The sequence below is a fragment of the Typha latifolia genome, chromosome 10 (assembly GCF_019914945.1).
Source record: "Typha latifolia isolate L0001 chromosome 10, TyphaL0001v2, whole genome shotgun sequence".
NCBI classification, from domain to species: Eukaryota; Viridiplantae; Streptophyta; class Magnoliopsida; order Poales; family Typhaceae; genus Typha; species Typha latifolia.
In genome coordinates this window covers 9,873,812-9,887,441 of record NC_133095.1, presented here as the reverse complement: position 1 = coordinate 9,887,441, position 13,630 = coordinate 9,873,812, and the positions used below count along the sequence as shown (strand labels likewise).

Here is a 13,630-nt window from a genome sequence, read left to right as displayed (position 1 = left end):
GAAAGAAGAAGAGAGCGGGAGAGAAGTAAAGGGGAAAACAATAGGGTTAGGGTTTTGATTTATAGGGTAGGCTTTGAATTTTGGTTCAAATTTGGATTCGGCCAAAAACATCGCGGCTGCCTCATCATGGATGGTGAGAGAGAAGGTGAAGGGTGCGCTCTCAGATTTTTTTTTTTCCAATTCTTACACAAGGTTTTCATACTCGATATCGGGATTGAGATCGGTTGTCCAAAAAAAACGATATTTGTTAGCTGTATCGGTTGCTCGTATCGGATCAGATTATTTTTTAATTAAGTAAATTCTAAATATTATTTAAAAATGTTTAAATTTTTTTTTAAAACGACAAGAAAATAAGAAAATAAAAATTACTCATATATGAAACCTAAATAATTTTAAAAATATATTAACTTAAAAAAATAAGACCCTATCTCTCTTCCTCACATCTCTCTTACTACCATAAGTCAATTTTTTTATGATTTTAATTTTTTTCTTACTTCTATCTCTCTTCTTGCTTCTCCCTCTTACTATCGCATCCCACAACTTTTTACTTTCATCTATTTCTTCTCTCTTTCCTTTCTTTTTCCTTTCTTTTTCTGTTCTTTCCTCTCCCCCTTATTGTCTCAGCCCACCTCTCTCTCTCTCTTCTCAATTTCTTCTCTCTCCCTTCTCTTCCCCTCTTCTCTTTTCCTCTCTTCTATTTCTCTCTTGCTGTTGCAGCCCACGTCTCTCTTTTTTTTCCTTCATTTCTTCTCTCCCTTCATTTCTTCTCTGTCCTTTTCTCCTTATCTTCTTCCCTCTCCCTCATACTGCCCCAGCCCACCTCTCTCTCTCTCTTCCTTCCTCTCTTTCTCTCTTTTTCCCTCTCGCACCCGCATCAGACGGATTGGCCGATACAGCAGATCGCAACCAGATACAGATCAGATATCCGGCTGATATGAATCGAGTATTCTACCAATACCCTAGGATCGGGATCGACAAAAACTAGCTTCCATGGATCTAGAAAAATTGAGCTAGCTCTATCATTTGTGCACTGCAAATTAACTTTTAAAATGTAAAAAAAAAAAAACTTAAGAGAATGAAAGAAATTTTTTCCTTTTGATGGAATTTGAAGAAGAAATTTTGAATTCCTTCTTAATATCCTATCTTTCTCTTTCTTGCTTCAACATTTTTTTAGTAAAGTGGCTGCCAAAAGCTCAAAGAGACCTTTACTAGCCCTTCATTGGTTAGTGGGCTAATTCTTCATCAGCATAGCCATCCTTGAGCAGATTGCTAGTTTTGACTTTTGACCTTGGTTTTGGACCACCAAAGGTCAAATTGACCCATTTTGACCAACATTTTGGTTGTTACTAGGGGGTTGAAAAAGGAAATCAACCACAACAAAATTGAAACTTCAAACTATGTCTTGGGTGCTTAAAGACTTTACTTTCTCTAAAGGTGTTAAAAGTCAAAACCAACTAAAAAAGAATTGCTTGCTGAAGTGGTTGTAGGCTTGTAGCCTGATCAGTTTTAGCCATAAATGATGAGCTCTCCCCATAGACTGAATGCAAAAGTGATGACATTTGCATGCTTAACTAATTGTTAAATGTGCATGAAAGTGTTCTTGGTATTTACAGTCAGTATGTACTGCTGTATACCTAACCTGAGCTCTCCTTTTCGCCACTTTATACGCTGCTTTAGTTCACTCACTTTTCAGTCGTATGCTGCTTCATCATGTATGCGCAATATTTAGCCTATAAAGGGCAAACGATTGTAATTATCTTGCTGTTTAACATGATGCTATCAACTTTGTTTTGTGCTTGAAGGTTACGAGAGCTTCAAGGTTCAGTTAAATTAAAAAGAAGGCCACCTTTGAGGCGTGGAAAGGTATCTGGACGTCTTCCTGTGCCAGAACACATTCCAAAGCCTTCTTATGTTGGTTCAAACCAATTACCAGAACTCTGTAGTGAACGTCAAGTACATGATGCTGAAGGCATTGCTGGCATGAGAGCTGCTTCCGAGCTTGCTGCACGTGTTTTAGACTTCGCAGGAACATTAGTTAGGGTGAGAACCACAGATAACTATTTCATTTTTGTATTCCAACTGTCTGTTTATTCTTTCTTTTTCTCACAAGTGCCTCTATAATGAATTAGTGATGCATGCTTCTGTTTTGCTTTATGGCTCCATTTTTTTCCTGTGACTTTTAAGTTTAATACAGTTTTGTGTTATGGTAATGCAGAATCATATTGTTTTAGGCATGTTCATTTTGATTATTTTCTCTAATTGAAGAAAAATATGATATTAAATTATTAATACTACAAGGAATTCTGAAACACAAATGTTAGCATAGTCGCATAAATTAGATTAGGAGACTCAATCTATGAATGCTTAGTTTAATATCTCTTAAGAGCCTATCCAAAGTTCAGATGAGCAGGAGATCTGCATTAGGTGCTTCATATCCACCTTAAAATTTTTGTTTTCAAGGAAAATCATGGACTTCTAAAGAATTAGTGCTTTTAGATGGTCAATTTGCATCTCTCTCTCGGATACTACACAAACTGTCCAAATGTTACCACAAGTACGTAAGTTTGGATGAGTGCAAACATAGAAGCTAGTCTAATAGAGAGACTTCGTCTAATAAACATGTGATAACAAAAGATTAGGGGGAAAATAAAAAATTGATGAGAAGGGAACATAATCTGCTTGCAAGAAAACACTTACACAAAAGATTCGGAGAAACCTAAAATATTGGACATAAAAGCAAGGTTTTCAGTTTTGGCCGATCCCACTCAGTATCGGCCGAAACGGATCAGGATTGGCCCTACCAACCAACTAGCTGGTTTCAGCTAGGGTAGGATTGGCCCTACCTACCAACCTCCTGAAATGGGCGGGAACGGGTCGGATCCGACCTGGGGGACATCAATAATTGATGTCTTCCCCCCCACTCTCTTTTTCTTTCTCTCTTTCTCTTCTTTCTCACCTCTTCCACTAGTGACCTCAACCTCCGGCGACATTCTTCGACGAAGATTCGACACCCTCAGGTGAGTTTTTTTTTTCAGTTTTTAATTCCTTTCTCTTTATCTTCCTACACCAAGTAGATCTAATGACCTCTACTTATTATTATCGTCCTCAGACACAAGTCAAACAATTAGATTCATACAATATAACTAGTATGATGGAATCATTTTTTAGAGCATCAGGTCCTATGCATCATTATTTTAAACTTATAGTGATTATGATGATGAAGATCATAAAAATTTAGGAGAGCTAACTCGGTATTTCATCAAAGTTTTGAATTTTGAGTAAGCTAATATATTTTTTATTTTTTAGGCTTTATATGTGAATAATTTTTATTCTTATTTTCCTATCATTTTTTCTAAATTTTTTTAAAAATTCTGCGTTTTTAATTAATATTTAGAATTTTATGTAATTAGAAAATAATTTGATTCGATACGAGCGGCTGATACATATCGTTTTTCTAGACGGCCGATCCCGATCACGATCCTGAGAACCTTGCGTAAAAGATGAGGTACGCATAATTGTAGATATCATCCAAAGAAAATACTATAATAGAATAGGGGGTCAATAGAACCTTAGAATTAGGGGTGTCAAAATAAACAAGCCGCTCGGCTCAAAAAATTATTTATTAATACTATATATATTAATATATATTATATATAAGTATATCCATAACCATTAGATCTTTGATTCAAAAATAGGCTCGATAGGCTCGGCTTAAAAATAACCTATTATAAAGGCTTGGGCTCAGGTCGGCTTGAGTTCGGCTTGAAAATAGGCTTGGGCTCAACTTTGGCTCAATTCAAGCCTGAGCTAGAGCCGGCTGACTCAAGCTCGGCTCTTTTACACCCCTATGTTGAATAAAAGAGAGTAACAGAAAAGAGGCTTGTTTTAGAGAAAAAGATACTTTCTTTTGCTTAAACACCTCAAATACTACTATTCGATCATAATATGAGAATTCAAAAGATATGAATGTAATAATCCGAGGACACTTAAAATGTTATAGAAGATATAGTGGGATCAGTTTTTAAATGGTCATATAGAAACTGAAAATTCTATATTTCTAATTGATATAGTCTAATAGTATGTTGCTTACTTAACTGTGGATCGCATTGGCCAGAAATCAGATCATACTGGACTACTCCTTGTGCTACAAAACTGAAGATGAAATTGTGATATAAAAAGTTGGTTTTGGCAGTGAGGCATATTGCAAGTTTAGGAGATATGAACGATTACATCATTACACTGCCATTTGTTGTAGTGCAAATACTCCTACTTCAATCCTATTTAGCTATTGCAGTGGTGTAGCTTGATACTTCAATCCTGGTAGGTTAATATATAGTCCATATTGCACCTGTTCCATGCTGGTGCATATGATGGATTTGCATATAAAAGGAATATGTTAGGTACTTTTGTTCATTTACATTCTTTTAGTTTTAATATTTTTTAGGTGATGAAAGTTTTGATAGTCCCAGAGTTAGGACTATTCTAAATTATATTTTGCATCTTTATAGTATACTGCTATGAAGATTGTCAAAAGTATTTAGATTTCAGACACTCAAAGGTTATAGATAACTAAATACTGACACATGGTACAATTGGATTTTTTTTTTCTATATGCTTCTATTTCTGTATTTGTAATAAGTGATTTGGATATCATGAAAATAATGTTCACAAAGTGCCTCCTTTTATCAGCCATCTATTACGACAAATGAGATTGACAAAGCAGTGCACCAGATGATCATTGAGGCAGGTGCCTATCCTTCTCCACTTGGATATGGTGGATTCCCCAAAAGTGTTTGTACATCAGTCAATGAGTGCATGTGTCATGGCATACCTGATTCCCGCCAGCTGCAGGTTTGTAAGATGAAATTTTTCTTCATTGTTTTGTACATAGAGTTAATATAGTAATAATTTCAAAATGTTGGATTAATATTTCTTGTTTTTTCTGCAGAATGGAGACATAATAAATATTGATGTGACTGTTTTCTTAAATGTGAGTTGTTTAACTCTTCCGTTAAATATCTTAAATGAATTGTTTGACCATCTCTTTTCTTCTTCTCAGTTAATTTTTGTAATTCATTTACTGTGCACATCACATCCTACTGATCAAGTGGGCGGGTATTGCCCATTTTGATTAGTCAGGTCCTCTTGTCTCAGCTAACTTGTACAATTTAGTATTGCACTAGTAAATCTTGTGCAAGCTTGTGTCAACCTACATAGAGTGGTGCTTTAATTAGGATGGATCCCCAATATCAGACTTCCACATGGTTAGAAAAAGATAAAACTTCACAGATAAATGAATAAACGATGGCTGTGTCATAGGCACGAACAGTGCCGACTACCAGCCGGCACGGCACGTGCTGTAAGAGGAGAGGAAAAAAATGTATACTCACCTTTGCCTTCGCCGTTGCCGTTGTTGTTGCCGCTCGCCTCGCCCGATCCCGCGTCCTAGCCTGAGGGAGGAGGAGGAGAGATCGAGAGAGAGAGAGAGAGATCCGGATCTGCAACTTAAGTTTTTAACTGATAACCTTATCTCTCTCTCTTTCTCTCGATTTCTCTCTCTCTCGATCTCTCTTCCTCCTCCTTAGGCTAGGGCACCCGACGCGAGATCGAGCGACGGCGATCAGCAATGGATAGCTAGATGACGAGGTCGATAGCGAGCGGCGGAACTATTAGGAGGGGTGCCATCCATGAAATGAATACAATATTTTGGCTATGAGGCCTTTGTGCTTTTTATCTTCTTAATTGTGTGCCAGAATTAATATCCTTTTCTACAATGCATTTATGTTTGACTCCTTAGCATGATTATATGGCTCCAAGTTTCTTTTCTTATTTGCTTTGTGTTCTCCCTGTAGTAATGTTGACTTACCCCTATGAAGTATTGGATCTTGGATTCTCCTTTATGATTTTTCTGTATCTACTTCATTGCATAGATTCTAGAGGGTATTCCTTGAAACTTGAAATTATATATATATATATATATATATATATATATAGAGTCAAGTAGGCTACTTTTTCCGGAACGCAGTCCTCCATAACCGTGACTGTGTATATAGATATCTTCGATGCTGTCGATCTATTCCATGGCGAAGCATCCGAAGCATAACCGCACACTCACACGATCTTTGCCGAGAGATAGGAGCATTCGGTGGATATATATATATATATAAATCTGGACCTTCACAGATTACCACAGGAAGCATGAAACACTAGTTGTAACAGTGTTGCTGTGGCATTCCTAAGAGGTATTAGGAGCAATATAGAAAAATTCAAGCTACAACTTTAATAACAATCTTTCTGTTAGAAAAAGGATAATGAAAGAACTGTGTCAGTACATTTATGTTACAATGCTGATGTTGTGGATTTAGGTCCCCAGAGTTGTGTGAACAATTGAACTCTACATCTTGCAGAAACCTAAAGGAAAATTTCATTAGGTATTACAAGTTGTGGAAGGCTTTGCCTGATATATATCAAGATTGCAGGCAAGGATTTACATAGGTGAAGCCCAGTTATGGTGACTAAGGGTGCATAGATGAAGCCATGTTGTCACGACCCAAAATAGGAATCATGACCGGCCATGCATCTCAATATGCTTGAGATGCACGAAGCCTTACCAATACTCTCTACGTATAGATGACAAGATAAATAAATAAAATAAGAATGTGCTTTATTAAAATTTTATTACTAAATGCAATTAAAATAAAAACAATGTTAATGTTTTTGAGTCTCTAAAATAAAATAAAGTAAAATAAAATATTCTAATCTAAAGCACAAAATCTAAAAGAGCGGAAGGGTGAATAGGTGAATCCTAAGTGGAGGTGGAATCCGGGTACATCACGCTCAGTCGCCCCGCTGTCTATTACCTGAAATAAATAAACAAATACAAAAAAAAAAATAATAGAACTCGTGAGCCAACAACTATAGCTCAGTGAGTGGAATCCACTCGAACCAAATAAATTTTAAAACATATTAATGCTGAATAAATTAAACTAAAAGCAACAATATCCATCATAATATGCAATAGGCATGCTCTCTACATAGTAACAATGATAACAATAGAGAAATGTCACAACTTGTAACCTTGCACGTTTTTAACATATTAACTTCTTTTTGATATTTATACTATCATATGTCTCAATGGGTCTAAACCCTGTGGATCCACATCAACTAGAAGTTACCTCGAGATGACGCTCGGGACTTTTCTTCATAGCTGATCCGGTTAGGGTCATCAGAGGGTATCACCCTGTGATCAACACACTTTGTCTTTTCCTCTAACCGTTGAGAGAAGTTAGAGTCACCTAAGAAATTTTCTCATACTTCCTAGGACTGTTCCCTAACCCCGCCAGAGTCATCTAAGAAAGTCACCGCAGTGATCTAATTTAGGACTTTCCCCTGGACTTCCAGATAGACTTGAGTCACCACGGAAAAATCGCAAGCGATTTATACCGGGACTGTTCTCTAAGTCGTATCAATACTAGTCTTATTTTTCTTTTCACAATTTTTCAATATTTGCACGAAGTATGGTGATGCACTGAATATAATAATTAAATGCACACAGGAAATAAAACAATTAAATTTTCGCACGTACAGATGAAATAAATAGATTTGCACACAGAAATTGTAACAATTTAATTTTTACATATAAGGGTGAAATAAATAATTTGCACACAGAAAATTTACATGGTCCGACAAAAATACGAAATACAATAAAATAAATATGTGAGTGAACCCACTCACCTGAGTCTAGGCAAGACAACCAAAATCTCAAATCTCTAGCCCACGAACTAAAAATCACCACCGGGGAGGAGTGTGGTGGGTCCAATTTCCTCCGGCGACGCTCCGGCTGGCCGATTCCACGGCGACGACTCCGACGGTGAGGAAGAAGCGACAGAAGGGAGGAAGGAGAGAGAGAATAGGGCTGGGGGGTTATCAGTATTAAGCAGAGAGAGAGAAAAAGAGATTAGGGTTTAATTTATAGTTTAGATGAGGATCAAATCTAATCCGATCCGGATTAGATGAAATCCCTTCTTTCCCGCTGCGCACCGGAGAGGGAGAGGGGAGGGGCTGCACGTGCAGAGCACGTGCACCCTCCTCTCTCAACCCAATTTTTTTTTTTTTTTTTTTCTTCTGGTCCTAACACATGTTGTTATTGTTTATTTGTTGCTTTGTAGAACTATTCAAATTAGACAAGAAGATAAAAGATAGGAATTTCTTTAGAAGGATATATACTCAACCTCTAAGATATCTGTGCTATTACTACTAGAGGTTATCTCTCTATGTGGGTCTTTACATGCAAAGAGGTATAGAGGACAAAGAAGCCTCACTTAAAAGTGAATATGAGAGGAGCTATGAATAATAGATCAGATAAAATATAGGTTAAGCTAGGTATTATTAAGATATGGATGGAATATTTATTTTCAGATTGCTGCTTAATATATATGTTGACGTTTCTTTCCTGCCCTTGTGTGCAAGTAAATTCTATCTTTCTTTCTTTGATTTAGCCCTTAATTATTGTCGGGGTATGTTTCATTTTTGCATACATAATACAACTTTTATTCACTGATCTTGCTCTGAAATAGCTGTTCTCGTGATTTATTCTCCAGGGTTACCATGGGGACACTTCAAAGACATTTCTGTGTGGCAATGTCAATGAACCAGTAAGGCGTCTTGTAGAGGTATGTTTTCTTTGACATTTTCAGGCTAATGGACTTAGATATTCTTTTGTCGATTTCTTGATTCTTTTCATAATCAGTAATTGAACATATATAGAATTGCTTCATAGCAAGATTCTGAATATCAGGATTGATGACCAGGAAAATGATGCATACTGGTTGTCATATCGGTCGTTCGTATTGGTTGATACACTATTGGATTATTTTTTAATTACATAAATTTCTAAAAAGATTTAAAAATGTAGAAACGTTTCTAAAAATTTAGAAAGAGTGACAGAAAATAAGAAAAGTAATAATTACTCATATATGTAGTCTAACAACTAACATAATACTCACTTAAAATTATGATAAATTTCGAACTGGATCTAGTAAATTTTTGTACTCATAAATTACTTCTGCAAAGGTGTTCTTTTCACTGTTGTTCAGCAATAGTAAGAAATAGGAAGCTAAAGAGTGAGAGAGAGAGAGAGAGAAGTGAAATGAAAAAAACACAAAAAAAGAAAAAAAAATACTCATCTGAGTTTACCAGAGTATGAAGTAGCCAAAAAAGCTCACCGGATGAACTCGGTAAAGTATGAGAAGTGGAAAGAGAGTGTGTTTGAGAGAGAGAATAAAAACTGAAAACTTGAAGAAAAACAAGACAGCTGGGGGACATTACTGATATCCCCCAAGTCAGATCTATCTTAGATCCGATCCAAGTCCTTAAGAATAAATTATTTTGCTCTGGCCAATACCAAACTGAAACCAAGTCACTATATTGGTTTTGGGATAGGATCGGCTATGACCAATCTTTGATCTGTTTCGGCCAATCCATCTTGGGATCGGTTGAAACTATAATCTACATGTCATTAGATGGAAAAGCTTAATGTTATATGCATTTGCTTAACTACCTAGTCAATTTATATACAACAACTACTCTTGGTAGGAACTCTTTACTATTTGCATGACTTTTGAAAAAGTAATATTATATTCTATTGTTTTGTGGGATATCCAAAGTCTATTTTATCTTCAATATTTTAATAATGCTTGAGTATTCCATAGGGGAATGCAAAAGATATTCTTTTGCTTAAGGATTCCAGTAATGGGATTAGGATCGGCTGCCCAAAAAATCAATACATATCGGCTGCCCGTATCGCTTGATACAATATCGAAGTAAAACTTTAAAAACTGACAAAAAAGATAAGAAAATAAAAATTAAGAAATTACTCACTTAAAATCATGATAAATTTTAAGTTTGGCCTAATAAATTTCTATGTTCATAAGTTATTATTACAGAATTGAGAAAAAAAAAATCAAAAGAGAAAAAACACTCACATGAGTTCATCGGAGTGTGGAGTGCGGAGTTGCTGAATGGACTTTCAGATGAACTTGATGAAATGAGGGGTGGGATGAGTGTGTAAGTGTGTGTGTGTGAGAAAGAAAGAGGTGAAAACTTGAAAAGAATGCAGTTTGGGACATTGACTATTAATGTCTCCCGGGTCGTATCCGTTCTGGATCTGACCTAAACTTTTAAACAACTTATATCGGGTTGTTTTAACTGATCTGGCTGATCCCCGAAACCAACCACTTGGCTAGGACCGGGGCAGGATCAAGATCGAGATCGGCCAAAACTACCATCCATGCTTTTACTTTTCTTGTTGTTGCTATGTTCATGTCCTTGGTACCCAAATTTTCCCTGAGAAATGTCCTGTTACATGTTGAATTCGAGGTAGGGTTGAACACTAACTAGAGGCATTGAGAGAAGAAACTAAGTATTTACCTTAAGTGGATAAGAAATATCTTATTTTAAGAGAGTACAATTGCTACCATTCTTCAGCAAGAAATATAGACTAATTAGGATGTCTTACATAGAATTAGAAAATGATGGTTGATATGGAAAAACAACTACAGTATATTGTGATCTCATTTTCCCAGTAAGAAAGCTAAATTTTGTAGGACAACAATAGAATGGGTGGATCAGAATGTTAGGCAACCAAGAAACAACATACACAAAGTTAAGTATCTCCAAGTCTCCAAGATGAGGATGTTGAGGTGGATGGGTGAGTTTGTAGGGAACATAGAATAAGTAATTAATGTAAGACAAACAGATTATGGCTAGCAGTTATAGAGAATACGTTAACATGAGAAGCAATTGAGATGGTGTGGAACATGTTAAGAAGAGACTAAGTAATGCAACAATATAGAGGAGTGATTTATTCAAGTAGAAGGCGCTGTTAGAACTTAGAAGTACCTGACTGGAGCTGACATGGAAGTCGTAAGAAATGACATGCTATTTTTCAAATCAAAGGTGTCTTTAGAAGGAGCAAAAGATGAATCTCACATGCAATTAGAAAGAACGGACATGATAACTCTTAATCTTGACAAAGAACCATGCCTAACAGGAATTAAAGAAGGAAAAGTGTCCATATAGCTTATATGCTTATCTTAAGTTAGCTAGAACTAAAAATTTTGTTGTTGTAGTTATTGATTATTCAAAAAATTTCCTGTAGCAAGGATGTGGTATACAGGACTTGTTATTGTTTATGTAATTTGTTATGCTGGTTTTTGCTGTGAGTTTTGTAAGTGATGCAAGCATCATTACATGATAAAATGGGTGAATGTTGCCTTCCCTCAAGAGGAGGAAACATATTGCACTGGCTGATAGGTTCGATGCCACTTGGTAGAGGAACAATATCCTATGTTTGAGTGCATGCAAAAGCTTGAAACTCCTCATTCATAGCATGCTGCTATTAGGATGGACAACACCCTCATGATAAGAATTAGGTTCATGATTTGTGTGAAGTGTCAAGAAGATATAAAACTCAGAAGAATAACATACAACATCAATAAATCTATATCTCTGAAGAGGGTGACACATATATAAAGATTGGCTAGGGTCCACAGTACCAACAGGAGGAGAGAATGTAGAAGGTGGCACAGAAGATAAAATAGGAGATACAGATGAAAGAGGTATCAGAATAACTCGTCGAGAGTACACTTAAGTAATTGGACGAGAAGAGAGAGGATCACTAGGACATCAAACAAGAGGCTCTTTAGGAGAACTTGGAGTGGGCATAGTCTCAAGAGGAGGCTGAAGAGAAGATGTCTAAGATAGAGGCGTAAGGAAAGTGAGGTTCTAAGACTCAGGAGAGTAATAAGGAATATCATCTAGAAAAGAGACATGATAAGCAATCCATCCTACGAGTCAAAGAATCATATAGCCTTTGTGTTCAAAATTGTTCCAAGAAGAACACATTGCACATATCAAGCTGACAACTTGTCACATTCATAAGGTGCAAAATAAAGCAAGTGCATCCAAAAATACTAGGATGACTGTAATTTGGTTTAAGAGAAAAGAAGTTCACGAGGAAAATAATCTCGTAGGAGAGAAGGCATGAGATTGATAAGGTTAACATTAGCCAAGAAAGCTTTAACCCAAGAGAAATGAGGGCTAGAAGAATTGAGAATGATAGCATGCGTAATCTCTAAAATATGACGATGTTTATATTATGCTATATTATTCTACTCATGAATGAAGGGTTTTCAAATAGTACCATGAGGGTAGAGAATGGAACACATAGCAATAGAAATGTACTCTCGAGCACAGTCAGACCTAAAAATCTTAATACGTTTATAAAATTGAGTGTAAATCATAGATGCAGATCTGATATAACTTGGGGAATCTCGAATCGATGGCGAATGAGATAAACACAAGTATATCTAGAAAAGTCATCAATATTACTTATATTATACAAATATCCACACTTGGAAGGTAAAAGTGTAGGTCCCTAAATACCAAAATGAACAAGATCAAAAGATGAACTACTTTTATTATTTGAAAAAAAATTGATAGCAAATTGTTTGGCCAACTTACAACTCACACAATCCAACATAAAACTAGAACCAAAAGAATCTTATCTTAAGACTCCAGAACAAGAAAGACCTTTAGAACGAGATTTGGACAAATGACCTAACCTACAATGTAACAGATACACACCAACAAAATAGAAATAGGTGAGACAGGTAGATGAAAAAAAGATAATGTGGTAAAGGACACCAGCTCTACAACCAACAATCTTTTGGCCAGTAAATAAATTTTGCACTACACAAGAAGTAATAATAAATAAGACATGATAGTTAGAATTACAAATGCTACAAAGTGAGAGAAGTTTCTTGCTCAAATCAGTAACATGCAAGACATGTGATAGAGTAAGACGACCAAAATGCTCAGAGATAGTAGTAATAGATCTAGACCAACAAATGGGAAGAAAAGATCCTTTTGCAATCTAAAGTGGTGCAATTGTGACATGAGTGAGCAAGCAATAAGTATTAAGGAATTTGGAGTCATATGCTAAGTGGCTCTAGAGTCCATAATCCAAGTGTCACGAGTACTACTAGAAGGAGTAGACATGGTTAAATGATCTATTAGAAAAACTAAAGTAGTGAGCATTGGATTCTATAAAAGATGATTGAGAAGTTGCCTCTATTGGGCCAACGTTTGCTCAATTGGTTGAAGATGATCCAATGGAGCAGTATGCAAATGAATAATAAAGGGCATCTCAGAAGAAACGTCAGTAGCCACCAAATCCAATCGGGCATGGATGAGTCTTTAGTTTGTGATTTTTGCGTTTCTTAGGATATAATTCCCAACATGTCTCAATCAGATGCCCTAGCTTGTGACAAGAACCTGATCTATCTTGGTCAAAGGGAATGCACTAGTGAGGCATATCGAGAATGAACTATACGAAGACGGGTCTCCTTAGTAATTACCTCAGCTACATTTGACTCTAAACTTGGTAGAGTGCCATGATGGACAAAGTCCCTTACCAAAGGAGTAAACTTTGAATGAAAAGCATACAAAAACTTGTAAAGTTGACAACGTTCTCTGAAAAGCCCATTAGTTAGAGGAAGCTTAGAAGGCTCTGAGGCCCGCAACTCATGCCAAAAATTATGTATATGACTATAAAATTGATGGATAGATC

General features: G+C 36.2%; 1 protein-coding gene across 1 annotated transcript in view; it reads left to right on the top strand.

The window, feature by feature from the left end:
* LOC140796641 (methionine aminopeptidase 1B, chloroplastic-like) overlaps positions 1-13,630 on the top strand; it is a 29,991-nt gene that overhangs the window by 4,831 nt on the left and 11,530 nt on the right. Inside the window, exons 3-6 of the mRNA XM_073149714.1 lie at positions 1,803-2,040; positions 4,690-4,851; positions 4,949-4,990; positions 8,601-8,672. Coding sequence (XP_073005815.1) covers positions 1,803-2,040; positions 4,690-4,851; positions 4,949-4,990; positions 8,601-8,672 — 514 coding nt within the window. The remainder of the gene's footprint in view (positions 1-1,802; positions 2,041-4,689; positions 4,852-4,948; positions 4,991-8,600; positions 8,673-13,630) is intronic.